This window comes from Oncorhynchus clarkii, chromosome 9 (assembly GCF_045791955.1).
Source record: "Oncorhynchus clarkii lewisi isolate Uvic-CL-2024 chromosome 9, UVic_Ocla_1.0, whole genome shotgun sequence".
Taxonomy (NCBI): domain Eukaryota; kingdom Metazoa; phylum Chordata; class Actinopteri; order Salmoniformes; family Salmonidae; genus Oncorhynchus; species Oncorhynchus clarkii.
This window is the reverse complement of record NC_092155.1, coordinates 65,544,136-65,571,258: the sequence shown is the minus strand read 5'-3', so window position 1 is coordinate 65,571,258 and position 27,123 is coordinate 65,544,136. Positions and strand designations below refer to the sequence as shown.

Below are 27,123 nucleotides of genomic sequence, written 5' to 3'. Positions count from 1 at the left end.
TAAATGGGTTTGTGGGTGCATAAATGTTGTATGGATGGATGATTTTTATCGTTGAAGCAGGCCCTCCCTCCTCAAGGCTACTTGGGATTAGAACCCTAGAAGTCTCTCTGCTCTCTGTCTGATAATAGATCAAAGAGATGCATCAGAGATCACCTCTAGTTCTAGAACACTTTTCCCACATAGCAACCAGTCATCTTAATGCTTCAGCCAATGGACTCCAGCAATAAAATACCACATAGAAATATCTTAAATGAGATCATTGACGCCACATTATAAAAAGGTAAACAGAAACACACTAGGGTACATTATAATATGTGTCTGTATTTGACTATCCCTTATATACAGTCATAATACTAAAACTGCATTTCAAATTGTACAATTTTTGATGATACCTAATGAGATCAAAAATGTACAAGGATGAAAATAGACAATATGTGTTTATAGATGTGAATACAAATTTGGCATGGTTCAAATCAATAGTTCAGAAGGATTTTAATGTTGGATACTTACTGACCCCAAAAGGCAATCTAGGGACATTGCACCAGAGTGCTGGAGTTGTGACAGATTTCTGGTAGCCTCGGACACCCAGGATTCACTGAAGTGACAAGATGTCTGAATATAGAATGGTTAAAATACACTGAGTATGCAAAACATTAAAAACACCTGCTCTTTCCATGACAGACTGAGCAGGTGAATCCAGGTGAAAGCTATGAACTCTTATTGATGTCACTTGTTAAATCCACTTAAAACAAATGTAGAAGAAGGGGAGGAGACAGGTTAAATAAGGATTTTTATGCCTTGAGACATGGATTGTGTATGTGTACAATTCATTGGGTGAATGGGTAAGACCAAAAATGTTAGTGCCTTTGAAAGGGGTATGGTAGTATGTTCCAGGCGCACCGGTTTGTGTCAAGGAATGCAACGTTGCTAGATTTTTCACGCTCAACAGTTTCCTGTGTGTATCAAGAATGGTCTACCACCCAAAGGACATCCAGCCAACTTGACTCAACTTTGGGAGGCATTGGAGTCAACATGGTCCAGCATCCTTATGCAATGCTTTCAACACCTTGTAGAGTCAATGCCCCGAGGAATTGAGGGCAAAAGGGCAGTAGGGTGCAACTCAATATTAGGAAAGTGTTCCTAATGTTTGGTATAGTCAGTGTATAAGCATACATACAACTGAATAAATTAATGTTAAATGTTGAGAAATGAAACCATATAGGTTTCAATATATAACCACAATATGCTCCACATAAAGACTGGACTTCAAAGATACTATATCCGTCCTTTAATCTCTAAATCCTTGAAAGGTACAATTATTTCTAGGGCAGGGAATTGCCAGGGACCTCATGATACTTAGGTGCCGATACGGTACGTATTGAGATTCGACACGGCTGAAAACATGTTGACTCACTATTTAATAAGATGAACGAGCTAAACTATGACCTGGAGATCTATATAATATCGTCCCAAAATAATATTGCGATATGTTACTATCGATTTGATCCCCTATCGCTAATTATTTCCATTCTATAGAATCACAAAGTTACATTCCACATATTCCATGACTCTTGGATCTCTTCATCCTTATTGGTGGAGGAGCAGCAAACAATTTGTTCAGACGGTGCCCATCCACTCCATCCTGAGCCACAGAAAGCAGAGGGGTCACAGTTGAGCTTCTAAAGCTCAAAACGGCCAGCTTTCATCCGAAGCCAAAAAGAGACATTCAATATCCATCTCTACCTTCTCAATTTACATTTATTTTTGCGTTTTATTTGCTTTGAGATCATTTTCTGTAATGAAAAGCGCTATACAAGTTAAATAAATAATAGTTATTAAAGCTATTAGCGCTGAAAGACAAAAATCTATGCTCAACTGCCCCTGAGACTACTTGTTCACGCCCCAAATGGCATCCTATTCCCTATATAGTGCACTAGTTTTGACCAGTGCCTTGTTCAAAAGTAATGCACTACATAGGGAATAGGGTGCGATTTAGTACATAGACCTATTCAATTGCAGCCTTTATTTTCCTGCTGACACTATAAGGACTTGAAGGCTGAATGGCAAAGTGGCTCCAGGAGTAAAATAGCAAACAAGCAGAAGAGGCTTTCAATCAAATGTCTATTGTAGTTGGTAATTTGTGCTTTGGACACATCAACACCTTGACATTTGTTCAACGATGAAACAATCCTGCAATATCACATATAGAAAGATTTATAATTCTGAAACTGAAACACGTAGATCAATCTTTATGAAATGTAACATGTTTACCATGACTCTTTGGCTGCGTTTAGACATCCCAATTCTGATTTTCCCCCCACTAATTGGTATTTTGAACAATCACATCAGATTTTCTTCAGAGCTGACCCGATTAGTAAAAAAAGAAAAATCAGACAGGCAGCCCATGTCAATGCCATGAAAGGCTGCAATACAAAGAACAAACGTCCCATAGCTCAATGGTCTCCACTGACATCTAGTGGACAAATTAGAAACCTCTATCAACAGACAATGGGTGACTGGAAAGGTAAAAGGTAATGAATGGCAAGCTATTTCTGTCCATACCCATCTAAGTTTTTAATGTGTTATCAATTTCTATCATGGAGATCTGACTTTGTAATGTTAATACTCATGCATGGTCAATGACAGGTTGTTTAAAGCAGACATGAACCAAGAACAATATATTTCAATTAGCATTTCAAAAACAATAAGAGAGTAGCACAGAAACACAAGCAGATACTGTTTTTATTTGTTTTTATTTCATGACACTTTAAGTAATGCATTTTCTTCATCTGAATTGTAAAGTTCATGATTGGAAAACATGTCAAATATGACTGTAGTCAGATTGACTAGTTTGTACCAAACACACTTAATTTTTCAACTCTGGATTTATGATGAATAACTAAATTAACCTAAACATGACAAAGCTATGACATGGGTCAAGAGTCAATGTAATGTAACTTGCACATGAGAACATTCTGTAACAGAACATGAGCTGCTATCTAACCGGTTGTTATAGCTATCTATTTGATCTGTTGCAGACAAACAGTACAGTAATGGTGGTCTAGTCAGTCTTGGAGGCCATCAATGGTGTGTGTGTCTGACACTGAATAGAGGTTCTGTGTAGAGACTGAGAGGTGTTCTAGAACAGGCTGATTCTGGGCAGTCACCACCAGAGGCAAGCCGTGGATGACCACTTCCTGGCTGCCTAAACTGATGCTAGGGACCATGAGACTACTGTCCTCCTCACAGGTGGTAATGCCATTGTCCCCAAACTCCTGCACCACTGTTACCTGTGCCTGCTTGGGCAAGTCTTCCGAGGGGCCACCTTCGCTACACTTCATGTCCGGGGGCGAAAACCTGGAGGTGGCCGTTGCCATGGCGACTATATTACTGTGGTTCCCTCCCTCCGTCACCACAGTAACCTCTGTGCCCCCCTCCTGAATGAGAGCACTGAGACCCTCCAGATCTGAGCAGGTGGTGATGAAGGTCTGTGTACTGCTGCGGTGGGCTGAGGAGTCCTGGGAGGCGATGGCTGTCTGAAGTAGGGCCTGGTGGAGAGGGTTACGGCTGTCCCCTAGGGAGAGGTGTGTCAGCAGGACTGTCTGAGGCTCCAGAGAGCCCCCCTCTACCTGTTTCTGAGCTCCTAGCTGCTGTATGGGCATGAGGCTCATACAGTTGACCACCATGCCCTGGGTCTCTGGGCTCAGGAAGACCGTGGTGGATCCCTTGGTGTGCTGCCCAAAGTCTAGCCCAGCCTGCAGGGGAAGGAAGGAGCCCTCCTGACCCAGAGGGTGGGAAACTATGATTTGGAGCTGGGCACTGCTGTAGGAGGCCAGGGGGTCCGAGGCCAGTGGAGTCAGGGGGACCTGGTGGAGTGGGATTTGGGTGGTGTGGCTGTCTTGCCTGGGTACATGGCTCACAGTCACAACACTGTGCTGGGAGGTGATGGGCTGGAGCGTCAAAGAGAGAGTCTGTTGGGAGTCTGAGTCCTGGTGCTGCTTCCTGTGGCTGCGCAGAGAGTCCTCACGAACGAACGACGCCTCGCACAGGTCACAGCAGAAGGCCCGCGTTGCGTCCAGCTTGGTCCGGTACCGGGAGCTCACAGGCTTGGGAAGGTCCTCTCCGTTACAGACATCAGCTTTGCCTCTTTTTCCATCGACACCTGTGTCAGGCTTGTCCGTGTGGCACTTCTTCTTCTTGTGGATGACCAGGTTGCTGCGCTGCTTGGTGGCGAAACTGCAGAAGTCACATTTAAAAGGTCTCTCCTCAGAGTGGATCCGCTCATGGACCTTGAACGCCCCCTTGCTGGAGCAGGAGTAGGTGCACTTGGAGCACTGGATGGGTTGAGTGGGCTGGTGCTCTCGCGAGTGCTGCCTCAGAGCTGTCTTACTGGTGCACAGAAAGTCACAGTCAGGGCAGCGGAAGGAGTTGGCCGTGCCGTGTTTTATCTGGACGTGTGATTTCAGGTTGCCCTTCATGGCACAGCGGTAGTCACAGAAGTCACACTTGTAAGGCTTCTCACCCGAGTGTATGCGGATGTGCCTCTTCAGGTCAGAGTTGATCTTGAACTTTGCTTCACACCGAGTGCACTGGAAAGGTGCGTCCCCTAAAGTAGAGGAATATATACATTTATATAACATCAGACAAATAAAACGTACGTTTGTTAGACTTTTTTAGAAGTCAAAAATCAGTCTTATATCAAGATGAGCCCATGTCCCATATTTCAGTCCCAAATGAACGGGAAACAATGTAGACCATTCGCTAACCTGATTTCAGAACCAGACTTACACAATTCAATGCTTAAGTGTACTAATCAACCCAAGCAGACCCACCAGTGTGTGAACGGAGGTGCACGGTGAGCTGGCTGGAGTTGCGGCTGGCATAGGGGCAGATCTGGCACTTGAAGGGCCTCTCATCATAGTGGATACGGAGGTGTTTCTTCAGACTGCTGCTGTCGGCCGCAGCGTAGGGACAGTACTTGCACTTGTGAGGCTTCTCTCCCGTGTGGGAGCGGAAGTGCATGTTCAGCTTGTCCCTCCGGCTGAACCGCTTGTGGCATAGCTCACATTCAAACGGCTTCTCACCTGGGCACACACAAGGATTGGAGAACAAATAAATGTCAAAATCGCAATACATACTAGGATGACAACTCAATAGAATTTGATTTATGATACAATTCCACTGGTATTATTACATACCAGTATGTGTTTTGAGATGTCGCTCCATGTCTTTCTGACCGTACTGTGTCTTGAAAGAGCATCCTAGGGGCAAAGGAATAAATTATGCATTTGATTAGAAAAGTGATTGATTCATGCACCCAGAATATAAGTGTTGTTTGAACCACATTTCAAGAAAACTTTACTGTAGTGTAAAAGCCAGCTATAAAAAATGTAAATCGACCCAGAAAATAGCAAATTGGTTGTAACTGACCAGCGGATATTGTGCTCCCTCCCTCCCTACCAGCAGTATGGAAGGAATGTGTCACAGGACTAATGAAAGAGGAAGTGAGAGTACCAACCTGAGAAACAGCAGCTGCGCCTCTTTGAAGTCAGGGCAGGTTTTAATTTTTTGGAAGGTGTTTTAGAGGCTTTGGTCAGAATCTTTTTGACACCTCTCATAACACACGTCTGGTAGGTTTCCTCAAAAACAAACTCTGTGCTGGAATCTGGGGGGAAAAGTGGAAAGGATTTCTGACTGTATAGGATACATTTCCAGAAAACTGAGAAATTTGTCTAAACATCAGATCATTACCATGGTTACTGAGTAACCAAATAACCAATTTTTTACTTGTTTTTATAACAAGTTGTATTTGAAGGAGAAAATATATAGGCTATGCATTGTTCCAATGGTATATTTAAGGAGTCTGGGGTAGCCTTTCATAATCTCTTCAAACTAGCCTGTGGATAAAACACCTTGCAAGAATAGTATTACCTGTAAGAGTAGGTGCCGAGTTAGATGCTGATATGTCAGAGGAGGGTATGTGGCAGCCATTTTGCTTGTGGGCCAGAAAGACTTCAAAGTTATTGTACTGCTGCTTACAGAACCCACAAATGTGGATATCTGGGCTCACTTCCACAAGTACATGGTTCCCTCCTGTTGACGAGGAAGAAGGGATAAAACCCTGCTTTCATTCAAGAACATTGACAACCAATAACCTAACCTGCAAATACCAAGACTCATCATACACCTTAGAGTAGACAGTGCACGGTGTTTGAATGGGCTTTGCAATTTGTAAACATAGCTAGCCATATTGTTATATAATTGCAAACACAACTGACAGACGATAAAGGCATTGGATAACTTATTTAATACACAGAATGCGCCAGATTAACAACAAGTTTCACATATTAATTGGACTACTAAGTGGACTTTGTTTAGAACATTTGACGTTGTTTAGAACATCTTACCCTCTCCGTTAAATGATTCCATCTTCACGCTAATATAACTGGATATCAATTCAGTTAAGGGCTCCCTAAAGGTAGGCTATCGACTTGCGACAGGAAACTCGATTGGAATTAATTCAATATAAAGTATACGACACATCAAGTGCCTTTGAAATCGAAACATTGTAATTATCTACTGACTTTTAGCTATGTACTCCACTGAACTCTAGTCGGGCAACACTGTTGCAATCATTTTACGACAGACTTCTTTTTCTATGGTATTATTGCGGCCCGCAAACAAGCGTTATAGCTGCATGACGCCACCTACTGTACAGGTTGTAAACTATAGAAAAAATATTGATTGTAGGAAAAAAATTGGGAAAAACCGGAATCATAGAAAATCAAAAAAATATACTTTTTAATTTTTTAAACATAATTTCCCACTCCTTCAGTCACATTCCAATTCAAGCCACATCCCTACACAGACTCAGGAGCCTGTGAGGGCGGACCATCCTTTTAAAGCATTTCTGGCTGGGCCACTCAAGGAAATTCAGAGACTTGTCCCGAAGCCACTCCTGCGGTGTCTTGGCTGTGTTCTCAGGGTCGTTGTCCTGTTGGAAGGTGAACCTTCTCACTATTCTGAGGTCCCGAGTGCTCTGGAGCAGGTTTTCATTAAGGATCTCTCTGTACTTTGCTCCGTTCAGCTTTCCCTCGATCCTGACTAGTCTCCCAGTCCCTGGCACTGAAAAACATCCCCACAGCATAAGGCTGCCACCACCATGCTTCACCATAGGGATGGTGCCAGGTTTCCTCTTGATGTGATGCTTGGCATTCAGGCCAAAGAGTTCAATCTTGTTTTCATCAGAACAGAGAATTTTGTTTCTCATGGTCTGAGAGTCCTTTAGGTGCCTTTTGGCAAACTCCAAGCGGGTTGTCATGTGCCTTTTACTGAGGAGTGGCCTTCCATCTAGCCACTCTACTATAAAGGCCTGATTGGTGGAGTGCTGCAGAGATTGCTGTCCATCTGGAAGTTTTTCCCATCTCCATAGAGGAACTCTGGAGCTCTGGTTCTTGGTTACCTCCCTGATCAAGGCCCTTCTCCCACAATTGCTCAGTTTGGCCGGGCGGCCAGCTCTAGGAAGAGTCTTGGTGGTCCCAAACTTCTTCCATTTAAGTATCATGGAGGTCACTGTGTTCTTGGGGACCTTCAATGCTGCAGACATTTTTTGGTACCCTTCTCCAGATCTGTGCCTTGACACAATCCTGTCTCTAAGCTCTACGGACAAGTCCATCAACCTCATGGCTTGATTTTTGCTCTGACATGCACTGCCAACTGTGGGACCTCATATAGACAGGTGTGTGCCTTTCCAAATAATGTTCAATCAATTGAATTTACCACAGGTGGACTACAATCAAGTTGTAGAAACATCTCAAGGATGATCAATTAAAACAGAATGCACCGGAGCTCAATTTCTAGTCTCATAGCAAAGGGTCTGAATCCTTATGTAAATAAGGTATTTCAGTTTTTTTTTTTTTATACATTTGTAAACATTGTGTGTATATTGATGAGATAAAAAGGTATTTTCATCTATTTTAGAATAAGGCTGTAACGTAACAAAATGTGGAAAAAGTGAAGGGGTCTGAATACTTCCCGAACACACTGTACAGTGTTGAAACGATGTGCAAATCTTTGACGAAGTGCTTTGTCAAAAAATGTTATTACAAAAAAGAGGATCCTAACAAACATATGTCCCTTTTTGACCCCCATCCTCCATCAGTGACTCGAACGACGTACACAGGTAAAAGTTGACACGTATTTATTGGGCGCTTTCCTCTGCCCAGGCACTGCTGACAGATGCCAGATAGGCATCTGGATAGGTATTTTAGCTAACCACATCGTATGTTATAGCATTCTGTCAGTCAATGACATGGTGCGCAAACATTGGTTGATGTATGCAACATCTGAACAGGGGAACGTAACCAAAGTTAAAATAGATTGGTTGAAATGGGAAACATTAATCGCGGGACTAGTTGAAGAAGAATATGACAACACATTTCAAAATGTCAGCTGAAGACGAAACATTATTGTTGGAACTTATGAAGCGTTTAAAACAGCTCGGGACTCAGAATTTTTGAATGGTCATCCAATTTGGAATTCGAAGTCGGCAACTCTGGCATCTTTCTAGAGCTCTGACTTTCTGACCTGAAGATCACTGACATCATGATTTTTCCATAGTTCCCAGTTGTCTTAAAAGCACCATTATTCCTCCCTGTTCATCTGCAAGCATATGGTGTGCTTTTCGACAGGTGACTGCTCAAAACGCTCTAGCTAAACATTGCATTTCTACTGCTTGTTGTTGTCTGTTTATTTACCAGCAACTTGCCACAGTGTAATTGTGTAAGTGTTTTCTTCTTTCTTGCGGTCTCTTCTCTCTGCGCTCTTATCCTTCAATAATCGATCTATCTTCCTCTTCTTCTTCGAGATTTGGTTGGCGGAGCATATCCAACTTTTAGGTGCATACACCGCCACCTACTGTACTGGAGTGTGAGGCCAGTCACGGCCTACCTACAGTAAATTCCAGTAAATTCCAGACGAGCTTCAATGCCATACAACACTCCTTCCGTGGCATCCAACTGCTCTTAAATGCAACTGGAACTGCTTGATCCAATTGGGGCCTTTAAGGATAGGAAAACTCCAGGGCTGGATGGCATACCAGTGGAAGTATACACAACTTTTTTTGATGTACTCAAAGGACCATTATTAGCATGTTTTAACCACTCCTATATAAATGGTAGATTATCAGACACGCAATAAGAAGGTCTGATATCATTATTACTGAAACAGGACCCAAGTGGTATATATAGAGATCCAGTCCATTAAAAAAATTGGAGACCTCTTACACTTCAGTGTTGTGATGCAAAAATCCTAGCAAAATGATTGGCACATAGAATTTTAAAAGTATTGTCAGATATTATTCATCCTAATCAGACAGGTTTTTTACATGGACGATACCTTAAAGATAATATAAGACAAGAACTGGAAACAATAGAATACTATGAAATATCGGGGACACCAGGACTGGTTTTCATAGCTGATTTTGAAAAGGCTTTTGATAAAGTACGACTGGAGTTTATATATAAATGCCTAGAATATTTCAATTTTGGGGAATCTCTTATAAAATGGGTTAAAGTTATGTATAGTAACCCTAGGTGTAAAGTAGTAAATAATGGCTACATCTCAGAAAGTTTTAAACTCTCTAGAGGAGTAAAACAAGGTTGTCCATTATCGGCATATCTATTTATTATTGCCATCGAAATGTTAGCTGTTAAGATTAGATCAAACAATAATATTAAGGGATTAGAAATCCGTGGCTTAAAAACTAAGGTGTCATTGTACGCTGATGATTTTCTTTTAAAACCACAATTAAAGTCTCTCCACGGCCTCATAGAGGATCTAGATACTTTTGCTATTTTCTCTGGATTACAACCAAATTATGATAAGTATTACGTATTGGATCACTAAAACATGCTAATTTTACATTACCATGTAGTTTACCATAAAAATGGTCTGACGGAGATGTGGACATACTCGGTATACAAATCCCAAAAGAAAGAAATGATCTCACTCCAATACATTTTTATAGAAAGTTAGATCTTGCTACCATGGAAAGGAAAACAACTGTCTATTTGTGGAAAAATCACCCTAATTAACTCTTTAGTCATATCACAGTTTACCTATTTGCTTATGGTTTTGCCTACACCTAGTGACCTGCTTTTTAAATCATATGAACATAAAATATTCAATTTTATTTGGAACGGCAAGCCAGATAAAATTAAAAGGGCCTATTTATATAACGAATATGAATTCGAAGGGCAGAAATGATTAAATACTAAAGCATTAGACCTCTCACTAAAGGCATCAGTCATACAAAAGTTATACTTAAATCCAAACTGGTTCTCTAGTAAATTGGTACGAATGTCTCATCCTATGTTCAAGAAGGGCCTTTTTCCCTTTATTCAGATTACACCGGCCCACTTTCGATTGTTTGAAAAGGAAATAATCTCCAAAATATCTTTATTTTTTAAACAAGCCTTAGAAAGTTGGTTGCAATTTCAATTTTAATTTTAATTTTAATCCACCTGAAAAGACAGAACAAATAATGTCTGCTCTACCCAAAATTACAACAAATTAATTGCAGCATTACCACAAAAATGGAAGAGGCAAGTAGAAGGGGAAAAAGTAAGGAACTTAAATGGTTAAAGAAAAGTGTGATAAATAAAAACATATACCAATTTCATTTAAGGACCAAAAAACTGACACTGTGCCATATAAATTGCAAAATAGTTGGGAAGAGATTTTCGATGTACCAAAAAACTGACAGCTGTGCCATATAAATTGCAAAATAGTTGGGAAGAGATTTTTGATGTACCCATTCCATGGCACATGGTATATGCAAAACAGACTCCGACAGCGCAGCCTCGAGTACCTGTGAAAGACCTTGAGCGGCATGGTGGCTCGGAACACGGTCCTGCCGCTCTCGGCGTCCCACAGGCTTGACGTCGCCGTATTTTCTGGCACCGTGCAGGTTCGTCATTTCCAAAATTATCCTTTCTATCACCGGTGTGACAAACAGGTGGAAGGCGGACGCGATGTCGCAGGCCTGGGTCGCGGTATAGGCCGTGGGGCCTGGAGTCTCGTCCGGCCCGGCGTGGCAGATCGCGAGAGCCCTGCGGTGGTGGCCGCGGCCGTAGCAATTGCGTGGGTGTGTGTGTCGCTGACAATATTAGTATCCCCTCTATGTACGGCCGGCCGGCCGGCTTACGCGGGAGACCAAGACCTGAAAATGCACAATTCTCGCTTGCGCGCTTGTGTGTAGCCGTGTGCAGCTGACCCACCCCACCCGAGCCACAATAACACTTGGCTGCTCTCTAGCACACAGCGGAGCATGTATGGACCTGTGCAGTGGCTGGCTGGGTCGGAGAGCGCAGAGCACAGAGCGGGAGCCCTGGAAACACAGGGCCTGGGTCGCTCTGACCCATGAGCGCAGAGCGCAGAGCGGGGAGCCACCCACAACCTCGCCACACTCGCAGACTTTCTACTACACTCAACGGCATATGCCTCGCCAGTGGCTGGCAGGGTCGCTCTGACCCACGAGCGCAAAACGGGAGCCCTGACCCCAGGACCACGGGAGGGTCAATCTTGTCTTTACATATACTTAATAATATGTGTGAAATATGTTTTGATTCAGAATGGACCATTATCATGCACCTGTCTCGAAACAGGGGCTGCGGGAAGAAAATACTTGTCATCTATGCACTTAACTTCTTAAGGTATAGGGGATGCTTGCGTCACACTTGGCCAAAAGCCAGGGAAAATGCAGCGCGGAAAATTCAAATAAAATGATATAAAAATCTAACTTTCATTAAATCACACATGTAAGATACTAAATTAAAGCAACACTTGTTGTGAATCCAGCCAACATGTCAGATTTTGAAAAAGGCTTTTCGGCGAAAGCATAAGAAGCTATTATCTGATGATAGCACAACAGTAAACAAAGAGAGTAGCATATTTCAACACTGCAGGCACTGCACAAAATGCCTGCAGGGTTGAAAGTCTTAAAATATAAAACATGCCTTACCTTTGACGAGCTTCTTTTGTTGGCACTCCAATATGTCCCATAAACATCAAAATTGGTCCTTTTGTTCGATTAATTCCGTCCATATATATCCAAAATGCCAGAAAAAAACAGCTTCCAATTTGTGCAACGTCACTACAAAATATCTCAAAAGTTGCCTGTAAACTTTGCCAAAACATATCAAACTACTTTTTTAATACAACTTTAGGTATTTTTAAACGTTAATAATCGATCAAATTGACACGGGTCTATCTGTGTTCAATACAGGAAGACAACAAACCAAGCTACTTTTCAAGTCTTGCGCAACTCTCAACAGTGTTACCCAGTTCTTAGTTACCCAGTTCCTACTTCGTCATTACACAAAGGAATAACCTCAACCAAATTCCAAAGACTGGTGACATCCAGTGGAAGCGGTAGGAACTGAAAACAAGTGCCTTAGAAGTATCGTTTCCCAATGAGAACTCACTGAACAGACAGAGACCTCAAAAAAAAATTCTGAACGGTTAGTCCTCGGGGTTTTGCCTGCTACATAAGTTCTGTTATACTCACAGACATGTTTCAAACAGTTTTAGAAACTTCAGAGTGTTTTCTATCCAAATTTACTAATTATCGCATGAGTAGCAGGAAGTTGAAATTGGGCACGCTATTTACCCGAAAGTGAAAATGCTGCCCCATATACCTTAAGAAGTTAAATAATGAATGGAGGACACTTTTCCCATGGTTCATTTTCATGCCAGCCAGGTAGGCTATACTCCTGTTGTAAAGACAAAAGGTGAGAAATATAGTAGGGCTAGCTTATTGAAAGCAGATGGGATTCTCCTCTTTTTAACAGAGGATATCACTCTGTTTTATCGCGCAATTTCATAGCCTATAGAAATGTTGCGCAGCATGAGCTCCGATTATGTGTTTGATGCAGTTCCAGGCAGTTAGCAAGTTTAGTAGGCTACTAATGACCATCAGCAGCATCAGAGCTTGGAGAAGCCTAATTACCATGACTAAACAGTCACGTGGAATTTAACTGTCTTCATGACTCGTGAATGCTGGTGTGGCGGTAATACTCTAATGGCAATGGTCATTAGTGGTCATCCTTCCATGCTGAAGCAGCAAATCCTTGAAAGATAGACATGCCTACTCACACACTGCACAAACGCACACACACAGTGGGCTGTTCCATAGAGGGCTTGCAGTTGACATACGACATCTCCTGGCGGCCATGTTGGAAGACCACCTCATTAAATTTTCCGGCAACAACAGCTGAGTTTCTACCCCAAACTGCATGATAACAGTGCCTAAAACTAGTTGATTCATCACCACAGTCATTTTCTGTGGATTATTTGGCTGCACTAACAAGGCAGGAAAGACAATGGGGAAAAAACATGTTTACAGATTCCCCGCAATCATGAAACACGGTTGGTGACACCAATGAGATAAGGCCCAAGAACTGTGAGAAAAGAAAAACGTTTTTGCCCATGAAGACCAGAACCCAGACAGCTGTCCGTATAGGGTCTGCTATGACCATTTAATTGCTGGTAAATCAAGTCTGATCAATTGCGAGTTTTGCTTAGCTGTTATGCTAACCAAGTGTTACCAACAACACTAAATTAGACTAAATTAGCTGATTCAAGTTTTGGGGAAGCAATATTTTCACCATAAAAAGACACCTTTATAACAAATGATTGCATGTGTCTGTCATCAAATTTGCAGACTAATGTAAGCCTACTATTCCTAATGTGATGAGTAGATTGGATAGTGATAATTTAGGCTATTAATAAGCGTGTAGTGGCATAGGTTTAGTCTATATCAGTGACGTCTCTTTCCATTGCAAAGGAAAAATGTGGCCTTTGATAAACATTTGATGCAATTCTAATACACTTTATATGACTGGAGACATTAGCAGAATATATCTAAGCCTACTGTAGACACTGGCAACAAATCAATAAAACCGACCTTGTCTTGAATGTAACCATGTAATCTATAATATGATGTTAGTTTGACAAAAGCTGGATCCCTTCGAGCCATGACCATGAAAATGGGAGACACAATATAACATCCACATAGCCTGGAGGACATCATTGTCCCAAAACAATCCAGTGGTTATTATATACGGAACAAAATTATAAAAATACATGTAAAAGGTTTGTCCCATGTTTCATGAGCTGAAATAAAAGATCCCATAAATGTTCCATACGCACAAAAAGCTTACTTCTTTCCAATTTTGTTCACAAATTTGTTAACATCCTTGTTAGTGATAATGTGTCATTTTTTTATCCTGACATATGAAGAAGCTGATTAAACAGCATGGTCATTACACAGGTGCTCCTTGTGCTGGGGACAAAAAAAGGCCACTCTAAAATGTATAATTATGTCACAATGACGCAGGTGCAATTGGCATGCTGACTGCATGAAGGTCCACCAGAGGTGTTGCCAGAAAATGTCATGTTAATATCTTTACCATAAGCCATCTCCAAGGTCATTTTAGATAATTTGACAGTATCTCCAACCGGCCTCACAACTGCAGACCACATGTATGGTGTAGTGTGGGTGAGCGGATTGCTGATGTCGACGTCTCCCATGGTGGCGGTAGGGTATTGGTATGGGCAGGCATTAGCTACAGACAGCGAACACAATTGCATTTTATCAATGGCAATTTGAAAGAACAGAGATACAATGACGAGATCCTGAGGCCCATTGTAGTGCCATTCATCCGCTGCCATCACCTCATGTTTCAGCATGATAATGTTGCAAGGATCTGTATACAATTCCTGGATGTTGCCCTGACTTGCCTAGTTAAATAATGGTTAAATGAAATACAAATAAAAATCCAGAGTAGCCTACTCTCCCTTCTCTGACAGTTGGAACTGATAGCTAATCCTTTCACCCTCTTCAATGGCGTTAGCTAGCTACCTAGCTACAAATGCATTTAGAGTTACAACGATAAATACATCAAGATAGCTAACTAGCTAATATGATGTTAGCAAGCTGCTGATATTTAATTAACTTAGCTAGCTGTACGGTATGTAAAGTTAACTAACTAGTGAACATTACATTAGCAGCTCATTTGAGTTAGCCTGCACATTAAATGTATGTAGCAAGCTAGCTAATACTACATTATTATTTTTTTTTTTACATATATTTACTTACTTGTATAGGTTCTCCAACTAACTCCATTTTCTAGGTCCTTAGAAAAACAAAATAATTGGCAATCTTCCCAAAGTTTCCAGTGGTAGCAAAACACAGCCAACCATGTAGACGACTGGAGGACTTCCAACATGGTGCCTAGTGCGGTTGATAAGTGATTTGTGATGCAACTGCAACCCCTCTATACGCACAATTACGAGGTTGACTGGTTCATTACCACTGTCTCACCATGCTCAGCCATAGTTTATTGAGCAGATTTTACATACATGATGAAAATACAAATATGTGCAGTATTCGTGTCAGATGAAATTGTATGCTGTTTGCCTTCAGTTTTCTTCCCATCATAAACCATTGTACAGTAATTACAGGCCTGAAGCTTAGCTTCTGTTCTGATCACTTCAGATCACACCACTGTACGTAACAGCATTATCTGTAGTGCAAACCTGTTTTACCTCTACCCCCCAGTTGGGGAAGTAGATTGTCTGATTTAGGTTCTAGCGGGTAAACCCTGTGACCCTCAGGTAACTGGCAAGTGGCAACAGAATTGTAATGAGGAAGTCCTTGATTTCCTCCACATATAGATGTGAAGAATTATGACATTGAAATAAGCTATTAAGTTTGATGAGGTACTAGTGCTGCTCTTCCTTAGGCCTAGTCTCTGGCCACTATGGCTGCGTTTACACAGGCAGTCAAATTCAGATGTATTTATTTTTATTTACTAATTGGTCTTTTGACCAATCAGATTAGCTCTGAAAAATATCTGATGTGATCTGATTTGTGTTTTGCCAAGGCTGCAGCTACTCTACCTGCAGTCCTGCAAAAATAAGGCAGTTATACATTTTAAAAACATTACAATACATTCAGAAAATATTTCACAACGTATTAAGTGTGTGCCCTTAGGCCTCTACTCTACTACCACATATCTATAACACAAAATCCACATGTACATGTGTGTAAAGTGCGTATGTTATCATGTGTTTGTTTGCATGTGTCTATGTTTATTTTGATTGACAGTCCCCACTGTTCCATAAGGTGTATTTTATCTGTTTTTTTTTTATCTACATTTATTGCTGGCATGAGTTACTTGATGTGGAATAGAGTACCATGTAGTCATGGCTCTATGTAGTACTGTGCGCCTCCCATAGTCTATTCTGGACTTGGGGACTGTGAAGAGACCTCTGGTGGCATGTCTTGTGGGGTATTCATGGGTGTACGAGATGTGTGCCAGTAGTACAAATAGACAGCTTGGTGCATTCAACATGTCAATACCGCTCACAAATACAAGTAGTGATGAAGTCAATCTCTCCGCCACTTTGAGCCTGGAGAGATTGACATGCTTATTATTAATGTTAGCTCTCTGTGTACATCCAAAAGCCAACCATGCTGCCCTGTTCTGAGCCAATTGCAGTTTTCCTAAGTCCCTCTTTGTGGCGTGACCTGACCACACGACTGAACAGTAGTCCAGGTGCAACAAAATTAGGGCTTGTAGGACCTGCCTTGTTGATAGTACTGTTAAGAATGCAGAGCAGCACTTTTATTATAGACAGACTTCTCCCCATGCTAGCTACTGTTGTATCAATATGTTTTTACCATGACAGTTTACAATCCAGGGTTACTCCAAGCAGCTTAGTCTCCTCAACTTGCTCAATTTCCACATTATTCATTATTTAATTTTTGAAACATATAGGACTAAATTATTCCTTGCCACCTATTCTGAAACTAATTGCAGCTCTTTGTTAAGTGTTGCTGTCATTTCAGTTGCTGTGATGGATGACGTGTATAGTGTTGAGTTATCCGCACACACAGTCTTTAGTATAGAATGAAAACACAGCCTACTTTTCCAAGTGTGGATTTATGGAATAATGTCAATCCACATTGATTAAATAGCATGCAAATGATTTGCCCGAAGCCTCAGAAACAAATCCAGTTATATGTACGTCAAAAGGCTTTTATACAGTATACGGCATTCGGTCAGGAAAATGACTAGGACGAGTGGGTAATTAATTAAACTTTTACTGCAGTGGGCTAAATCAGGGTCTTTCAGAGAGTGTTTCTTGGTAAGTCTTAAACAAATCTACTTTGAAACAAAAGTATACACCTCACACACATGGTTGTGTGCTTAAAAATAGAAGACACCTGTACCATGTCAGATATAAAGTTGAAATGTATTCAATTATGAGTTTGCATCCCAATATCAAACTTTATATAATCTCAGAAAAAACAGAAACGTCCTCTCACTGTCAACTGCGTTTATTTTCAGCAAACTTAACATGTGTAAATATTTGTATGAACATAACAAGACTCAACAACTGAGACATAAAGTGAACAAGTTCCACAGACATGTAACTAACAGAAATGGAACAATGTGACCCTGAACAAAGGGGGGGTCAAAATCAAAGTAACAGTCAGTATCTGGTGTGGCCACCAGCTGCATTAAGTAATGCAGTGCATCTCCTCCTCATGGACTGCACCTAATTTGCCAGTTCTTGCTGTGAGATGTTACCCCACTCTTCCACCAAGGCACCTGAAAGTTCCCGGACATTTCTGGGGGGAATGGCCCTTGCCCTCACCCTCCGATCCAACAGGTCCCAGGCGTGCTCAATGTGATTGAGATCTGGGCTCTTCAGCTGGCCATGGCAGAACACAGACATTCCTGCCTTGCAGGAAATCACGCACAGAACGAGCAGTATGGCTGGTGGCATTGTCATGCTGGAGGGTCATGTCAGGATGAGCCTGCAGGAAGGGTACCACATGAGGGAGGAGGATGTCTTCCCTGTAACGCACAGCGTTGAGATTGTCGGCAATGACCCCAAGCTCAGTCCAATGATGCTGGGACACACCGCCCCAGACCATGACGGACCCTCCACCTCCAAATCGATCCCGCTTCAGAGTACAGGCCTCGGTCTAACGCTTATTCCTTAGACGATAAATGCGAATCCGACCATCACCCCTGGTGAGACAAAACCGTGACTCGTCAGTGAAGAGCACTTTTTGCCAGTCCTGTCTGGTCCAGCAACGGTGGGTTTGTGCCCATAGGTGACGTTGTTGCCGGTGATGTCTGGTGAGAACCTGACTTACAACAGGCATACAAGCCCTCAGTCCAGCCTCTCTCAGCCTATTGCGGACAGTCTGAACACTGATGGAGGGATTGTGTGTTCCTGGAGTAACTCGGGCAGTAGTTGTTGCCATCCTGTACCTATCCCGCAGGTGTGATGTTCGGATGTACCGATCCTGTTCAGGTGTTGTTACACGTGGTCTGCCACTGAGAGTATGATCAGCTGTCCATCCTGTCTCTCTGTAGAGCTGTCTTAGGCGTCTCACAATATGGACATTGCAATTTATTGCCCTGGCCACATCTGCAGTCCTCATGCCTCCTTACAGCATGCCTAAGGCACGTTCACGCAGATGAGCAGGGACCCAGACATTTATTTTTTTGTTTACATCACAGAAGACTGAAATATAAATATTTGTTCATGTTAATTAATTATCAAATGATGTAAGATATGAATAACATTCCACCCATGAGGCCACTAGGTCTTTTGACTGCAGGACAGGGCTACACAGACATAAACCACATCTCATGCTTTAAGAATTCTGTATGACTCTTCATTCTGACTTTGATCTACAGTCAGTTTTCATATTTACGCTGGAGAATTACGTATTACTCCCAGCTTCTACAGTTCAAAATATTATACAGTGCCTTGCGAAAGTATTCGGCCCCCTTGAACTTTGCGACCTTTTGCCACATTTCAGGCTTCAAACATAAAGATATAAAACTGTATTTTTTTGTGAAGAATCAACAACAAGTGGGACACAATCATGAAGTGGAACGACATTTATTGGATATTTCAAACTTTTTTAACAAATCAAAAACTGAAAAATTGGGCGTGCAAAATTATTCAGCCCCTTTACTTTCAGTGCAGCAAACTCTCTCCAGAAGTTCAGTGAGGATCTCTGAATGATCCAATGTATACCTAAATGACTAATGATGATAAATACAATCCACCTGTGTGTAATCAAGTCTCCGTATAAATGCACCTGCACTGTGATAGTCTCAGAGGTCCGTTAAAAGCGCAGAGTGCATCATGAAGAACAAGGAACACACCAGGCAGGTCCGAGATACTGTTGTGAAGAAGTTTAAAGCCGGATTTGGATACAAAAAGATTTCCCAAGCTTTAAACATCCCAAGGAGCACTGTGCAAGCGATAATATTGAAATGGAAGGAGTATCAGACCACTGCAAATCTACCAAGACCTGGCCGTCCCTCTAAACTTTCAGCTCATACAAGGAGAAGACTGATCAGAGATGCAGCCAAGAGGCCCATGATCACTCTGGATGAACTGCAGAGATCTACAGCTGAGGTGGGAGACTCTGTCCATAGGACAACAATCAGTCGTATATTGCACAAATCTGGCCTTTATGGAAGAGTGGCAAGAAGAAAGCCATTTCTTAAAGATATCCATAAAAAGTGTTGTTTAAAGTTTGCCACAAGCCACCTGGGAGACACACCAAACATGTGGAAGAAGGTGCTCTGGTCAGATGAAACCAAAATTGAACTTTTTGGCAACAATGCAAAACGTTATGTTTGGCGTAAAAGCAACACAGCTGAACACACCATCCCCACTGTCAAACATGGTGGTGGCAGCATCATGGTTTGGGCCTGCTTTTCTTCAGCAGGGACAGGGAAGATGGTTAAAATTGATGGGAAGATGGATGGAGCCAAATACAGGACCATTCTGGAAGAAAACATGATGGAGTCTGCAAAAGACCTGAGACTGGGACGGAGATTTGTCTTCCAACAAGACAATGATCCAAAACATAAAGCAAAATCTACAATGGAATGGTTCAAAAATTAACATATCCAGGTGTTAGAATGGCCAAGTTAAAGTCCAGACCTGAATCCAATCGAGAATCTGTGGAAAGAACTGAAAACTGCTGTTCACAAATGCTCTCCATCCAACCTCACTGAGCTCGAGCTGTTTTGCAAGGAGAAATGGGAAAAAATTTCAGTCTCTCGATGTGCAAAACTGATAGAGACATACCCCAAGCGACTTACAGCTGTAATCGCAGCAAAAGGTGGCGCTACAAAGTATTAACTTAAGGGGGCTGAATAATTTTGCATGCCCAATTTTTCAGTTTTTTGATTTGTTAAAAAAGTTTGAAATATCCAATAAATGTCGTTCCACTTCATGATTGGGTCCCACTTGTTGTTGATTCTTCACAAAAAATACAGTTTTTTAATCTTTATGTTTGAAACCTGAAATGTGGCAAAAGGTCGCAAAGTTCAAGGGGGCCGAATACTTTCGCAAGGCTCTGTACTTGCCACTCAATACTCAATTAGGCCTATATAACATTTTGTTCTCTGTATATAACCCTCGTGTCTATATCCAGTGTTAATCATGTTCATTTCTATACATTTATTTTATTATTTTATATAAATATATTACACAGTGTACAAAACATTAAGAATACCTGCTATTTCCATGACATAGACTGACCAGGTGAATCCAGGAGAAAGCTATGATCCCTTATTGATGTCACTTGTTAAATCCACTTCAATCAGTGTATATGAAGGGGAGGAGACAGGTTAAGATGGATTTTTTAAAGCCTTGAGAGAATTGAAACATGAATTGTGCGTGTGCCATTCATTGGGTGAATGGGCAAGACAAAAGATGTAAGAGCCTTTTGAACAGGTTATGTGTCAAAAACTGCAATGCTGCTGTTTTTTTAAACACTCAACAGTTTCCCGTGTGTATCAAGAATGCTCCACCACCCAAAGGACTTCCAGCCAACTATGGGAAGCATTGGAGTCAACATAGGCCAGCATCTCTGTGGACGCTTTCAAAATCTTGTAGAGTCCATGCCCTGATGAATTAAGGCTGTTCTAAGGGCAAAAGGGGTGCAAGTCCATATTAGGAAGGTGTTCCTAATGTTTTTTATAGTCAGTGTATATTTGTATACTCAAATGTAAAGGCCCCACTTATTAGTTTAAATTAATGCTCTACCATTTAGTGTGACGCTCATCATTCTCTCTCTCCAATCTTTGAGATCCTTATGATCCTGTTATAATGTCCTTCTTGATTCCCAGCGAGACAAGGTCAACTATTGTTCCCCCCACCACTGAGGCACGCCAGCTGCTTAGACACTGTAATAATGGCTAAAAGCCTCCTGTTACAGCCCATCATTGCCAACTGCCACACGGCAGATGCTGTAATTGCAGTGTGACTTGCAGGTTGTCAACAGCAATTATAGCATATGTCCACTTGAGGGCACTCGAGGATCACCAGCAAGCCTGGATACAGCACTGCCATCGTGCTACATCCTCATGGTACAATACTTGTAGTAGGGACAGATACAACTTTGTGTTTGACTCAGTTCAGAGTGGAACTGGATACAGGCATAGCTTTCTTTTTTTGTTAACAAGGTTTTGGTAATGTATTGAGCATTTCCTGGTCAAGATTGATTGACAGACTGCAAAATAAAGACTCCAATAAGCATACTTTGATATGAAATATTAACCTACAGTAGCCTACTTTGTCACCTCAGGCCAAGGTCCACTACTTACGATACGAGGGTCTTGGTGTGCATGCAGGGTTTGAGTCATTTATCTTATTACTTATTCATGTAATTTTCTTATCCTGTGTGATTCAGGGGAAGCTAATTTACTGTTGCCAGCCCACAGGTTGTTATCACAGACAAAATAACTAATCTGATGTTCTACGATAGACACAGCTCCCAATCTATAGGTACAGTTCCCAATCTATAGGTACAGCTCCTAATCTATAGGTACAGCTCCTAATCTATTAGGTACAGTTCCTAATCTATAGGTACAGCTCCTAATCTATAGGTACCGTTCCTAATCTATAGGTATAGCTCCTAATCTATAGCTACAGCTCCCAATCTATAGGTACAGCTCCTAATCTATAGGTACAGTTCCCAATCTATAGGTACAGCTCCTAATCTATAGGAACAGTTCCCAATCTATAGGTACAGCTCCTAATCTATAGGTACAGTTCCCAATCTATAGGTACAGCTCCTAATCTATATGTACAGTTCCTAATCTATAGCTACGACTCCCAATCTATAGGTACAGTTCCCAATCTATAGGTACAGCCCCTAAGCCTCTGATAAAATATACAATTGTGAAGATGTGTTAACTTCTATGGATGTACTATATTGCAACATAAATCTGTCTGGGGTAAACATTGAAAACATAGAGAGACATTGGATACATACCCAGATATACATGCTGACAGTGAGACGCAAGTTATAGTCATCATTCAACTTTAAATCCAAACATGTAGGCCTATGGCAAGCTGAAATTTGTCCTAGTTCAGGTAAGGAGGAGAAAGATGGCCCAAAGGTCCATGTTTGGTTTGAGCTGCATGACAAATTAAACCCACGTACTGTATGAATTCCTCTGTTTTATCTGATGGCAATTGTTGGCTAGAGACGATGTCTGGGAAACATCAGATGATTCGGACTCTATACTTCATCAAACATGCACACACGCACGCACGCCCGCCCGCCCGCCCCCCCCCCCCCCCCCCCCCCCCACACACACACACACACACACACACACACACACACACACACACACACACACACACACACACACACACACACACAAATCAGGACTACTTCAATGTATCTACCAAGTGATGCACATAATATGCTTGAAGATGAAGAATAACTGGTGGGGCAGTGTGTGTGAGAATCTGTATTTGACTTCATAGAGAATTGCCTTTTCGTGATTGCTCCCTTCAACAAGCAACATTCCACACACTTTGCCAAACTAACACAGAAATGTAAATACTCAAGGAGATCCATGTTTTAATGTAAATGCATGTTTTACCAAGAGACTATCTTGGAATATGATAATCTAAGCAAACTATTTACTGTAGTTTCTTATAGCCTTGCAATGAGGACAATCGCTGCAAGTATTTTCCCTTCATGTACACTGATATCCGGAAGGCCTTGTTTTCTTATTGTGCTGCTAAATAGTGTCAGCAGGGGGTATCCAAAAGCAGGCTAGAGAAGATGCTATGCTACATGTTTGTACAAGGGCACTGTTCTATTTTGTTGTAGCGGTTGACATTTTGGAACCAGTAGGTCAGCAGAATAATGAAGCAGTATACATGAATCAAAGCAGAGTAGTTTTTGATCATGAGACAAATTAAAGTAATGATCTATACCCTGTGATATAAGACCTAATTCATGTTGTTGAGAGCTGGTTATGAGCACAATTTTAACTCTGTTTGATCATCACTTTTTTTTATCAATTACTCATATTCAAATACGAAATAATGTTGTTGACCAAAGACTGATTGAGACAAACCATCTTAGACTGAACTATGTCTGGAGTCTGGCAAAGGGATGATACAGATGTTGTCATAATGTAGAAGACTTAGAGTACATAGATAGTTAGATAACCATGTTCTCTGTTCAGGGAGGAGCCACACTCTGCCACTACACCATTGGTTGTCACTAAGGGAGTAAGGCTCATAATTGGACAGAGGTGTTGTGAGATAATGAAGCCAGACCTCACACCTGCCAGACCTCAGGGATTCCTATTGACTGGCCACTTAAATGTTCTCCACTGCGTCTCCACCGCGGGTCTTAAGGGCAAGAGACTGAGTAAGAAACGAATGAAAAAGAAACAGGGTGCTGCTGTAGGGGAGGATCCCTGTCAGGATGAGAATGAGAGCAGAGAGGACCCACCCCCCTTATTCACTACCCAACTGACTGTAAAAATGTCATGAATCTTCAGACAAAATTGTGAAATTGCTGCACCAGCTATTTTGTTTAAAACTCTCAAAACACTCCTCACTTCATTCAATTTCCCCATGCAGGTTGTCTTTGGTGACAGCGTTTTATGAGAAAAGGGATATTGTGCCAGCTTTTAGCAGACTGCTGTGCAAAAAAAGTGAGGGCACAGCAGAGAGATTGAGACAGAAACCGTTTGATTTGAGGAATGGAGAGAGTACATAGATTTTGAACCAAGATTTCATAGTCTTTAGGGATAGTTTATGTAAGTAGGGATCCACAGATATCGGATGTCTGACTCAGCCATAGTAGCTGAGAGATATGACACAAGTTAAGTATAAGCAGCAGTGGTTAATAGTTATGGGCCAGTAACCGAAAGCTCGCTGGTTCGAATCCCCGAGCCGACTAGGTGACACAAATCTGTCGATGTGCCTTTAAACAAGGCACTTAATCCTAATTGCAACTGTATGGCGCTCTGAATAAGAGCGTCTGCTAAATGACTAAAATTTAAATGTGAAAATCTAGCATAGGTATGGGCTATGGCCTACACAGGCAACAAGTCACACACCACCAAAGGGCCTCAGAGGAGAGTGAATGTAATCTGCACCAATAGAACTCATACACTGAGTAGACAGCAGAAATGGACGTGGTGATGTGAGTCAATGTGTGGAAGTGTGTTGTAAGTATCTCTAACACGATTTAATACTTAGTATTTGCTGATGTGGATCTCATTTCCTAATCACAGTGAAAAGCCATGCTGAAATGCACCCTGAAATCAAATCACACTGAAACCAAAACCTTATCAAGATGAAACTGTGCAATTACACCAAATGTATTTATCGCCATCCGTCATGTACGTATTTGTTTGCAGGAAACTAGTTACACACATGCTGCTGGATCCTAGTTGTATTTTACCTGTGTTTGAATTATTTATGGCGTATGACTAGATTGATACTACAGTACACAGAGTGCACACAACATTATGCGATGCAAGTATGTGTCAAATCAAAAGTCTCCTTTCTTTGATCCAATTGGCAGTGGATTCAGCCTGAGCTGTCCATCGTCAGACTGCCATTGCTAATGAGATGGGGGGGTAAAATTGAGAGTGGTGGGCTGGCTGTCATCCGCTAGGTCATGGTTTTAAAACTAAGCAGTGATACTTCATTAATTAACCTTCACATTCTATGTAGATCTTCTCATCAAGATGCAGTTAATTAAAGAAAGGTCATTCCAAGGGCTGCTGGGTAGCGACAGTATTACAATAGAGGAATGGCACTGTTTGAAGCGAGATAACGCCGTGGGGAGGGGGCAGGCAGGGGACAGCCAGGGGGACATTTTGGAGACATTCAGAGATAAAATGGCCAACAGGCAGTGGAGGATGGTGGAGTGCTGAATCCAGGCTCTGGCTCTGAACCCTCAGCCTTTCTTCCACCCCTCAGACCCACTTTGCAAACATATTTTTGGGGAGTTTTTCATTTCACTTTAGTTTTATTTTATTTTTTCACGTACTGTCAAAAAGCTCTAATGGATAAAGCAGAAGTTAAATATTTATCAATCTCAATTGACAGCATCTATCTTTTAGCATCAAGGTGTTTTTTTTACAGTTCATCGACTTCTCCACCGATTGGGAGCTCTAACCCCACTTTATTTGACCTTGGTTTGTGTCCATAAAACTGCCATCTTAAATAAATAAAAGGCCAGGAACTGAAGCACAACATGAAATAGTGATGGTTCATCTGTGAGTGAAATCCACTTCCAGGGAGTGACTTATTCATTTTGATATCTATCTATCTTTACCTCCATCCCTAAAGGCATCATGCATGATATGCAGACAGCCTTGTGTTACGAAGTCCTAAAGTGGACAGTAGATTTAGAGGGTTGCCATAAAAAAGTATTGACAAAACAAGCATGGTTAGTGAATGAGTCTCCTAGAGATATCACCTTGGGTAAGGACATTTATTTGGCCGGTAATATGAATGTGAACAACTTTAGTCTGTTCACTGACCATTCACTGTCCATTGGTCAGGATGTTAAATTTCTAATAACAAGGACAATGGAAGCTAAGGCTAAAGCTTGTCAGAAATCATGTCACGTGTACTCCCTGTCTGGCCTCTAGGTCACCAGGCTGCTCGTTATGGCACACACCTGTCATCATTGTTACGCGCATCAGCGCATAATGACACTCACCTGGACTCCATTACCTCCTTTATTACCTGCCCTATCTACAGTTGAAGTCGGAAGTTTACATACACCTTAGCCAAATACATTTAAACTCAGTTTATCACAATTCCTGATATTTAATCCTAGTAAAAATTCCCTGTCTTAGGTCAGTTAGGATCACCACTTTATTATAAGAATGTGAAATGTCAGAATAATAGTAGAGAGAAGGATTTATTTCAGGTTATATTTCTTTCATCGCATTCCCAGTGGTCAGAAGTTTACATACACTCAATTAGTATTTCAAATCAAAATCAAATCAAATTTATTTATATAGCCCTTCGTACATCAGCTGATATCTCAAAGTGCTGTACAGAAACCCAGCCTAAAACCCCAAACAGCAAGCAATGCAGGTGTAGAAGCACGGTGGCTAGGAAAAACTCCCTAGAAAGGCCAAAACCTAGGAAGAAACCTAGAGAGGAACCAGGCTATGTGGGGTGGCCAGTCCTCTTCTGGCTGTGCCGGGTGGAGATTATAACAAAACATGGTCAAGATGTTCAAATGTTCATAAATGACCAGCATTGTCGAATTATAATAAGGCAGAATAGTTTAAACTGGAGCAGCAGCACAGTCAGGTGGACTGGGGACAGCAAGGAGTCATCATGTCAGGTATTCCTGGGGCATGGTCCTATGGCTCAGGTCAGTTGAAACTGGAGCAGCAGCACAGCCAGGTGGACTGGGGACAGCAAGGAGTCATCATGTCAGGTAGTCCTGGGGCATGGTCCTAGGGCTCAGGTCCTCCGAGAGAGAGAAAGAGAGAAGGAGAGAATTAGAGAACGCACACTTAGATTCACACAGGACACCGAATAGGACAGGAGAAGTACTCCAGATATAACAAACTGACCCTAGCCCCCCGACACATAAACTACTGCAGCATAAATACTGGAGGCTGAGACAGGAGGGGTCAGGAGACACTGTGGCCCCATCCGAGGACACCCCCGGACAGGGCCAAACAGGAAGGATATAACCCCACCCACTTTGCC

General features: G+C 41.8%; 1 protein-coding gene across 1 annotated transcript; it reads right to left on the bottom strand.

The window, feature by feature from the left end:
- Positions 1-2,739: 2,739 nt before the first annotated feature.
- On the bottom strand, positions 2,740-6,658 carry LOC139417365 (zinc finger protein 64-like). The gene is made up of 6 exons (XM_071166635.1): positions 6,408-6,658; positions 5,932-6,093; positions 5,519-5,665; positions 5,199-5,261; positions 4,833-5,084; positions 2,740-4,606 (listed from the first exon to the last, which is right to left on the bottom strand). Exons 1-6 carry the CDS (start codon positions 6,427-6,429, stop codon positions 3,066-3,068), a joined length of 2,187 nt encoding a protein of 728 aa, XP_071022736.1. The 5' UTR covers positions 6,430-6,658; the 3' UTR covers positions 2,740-3,065.
- Between the last annotated feature and the right edge of the window lie 20,465 nt (positions 6,659-27,123).

Coding starts and splice junctions, on each gene's coding strand:
- LOC139417365 (XM_071166635.1), bottom strand. CDS start 6,429: ATGGAATCATTTAACGGAGAGG. Junction 5,085..5,198: donor ACATCTCAAAACACATACTG/GTATGTAATAAT, acceptor GTGTGTGCCCAG/GTGAGAAGCCGTTTGAATGT. Junction 4,607..4,832: donor GCACCTCCGTTCACACACTG/GTGGGTCTGCTT, acceptor CCTCTACTTTAG/GGGACGCACCTTTCCAGTGC.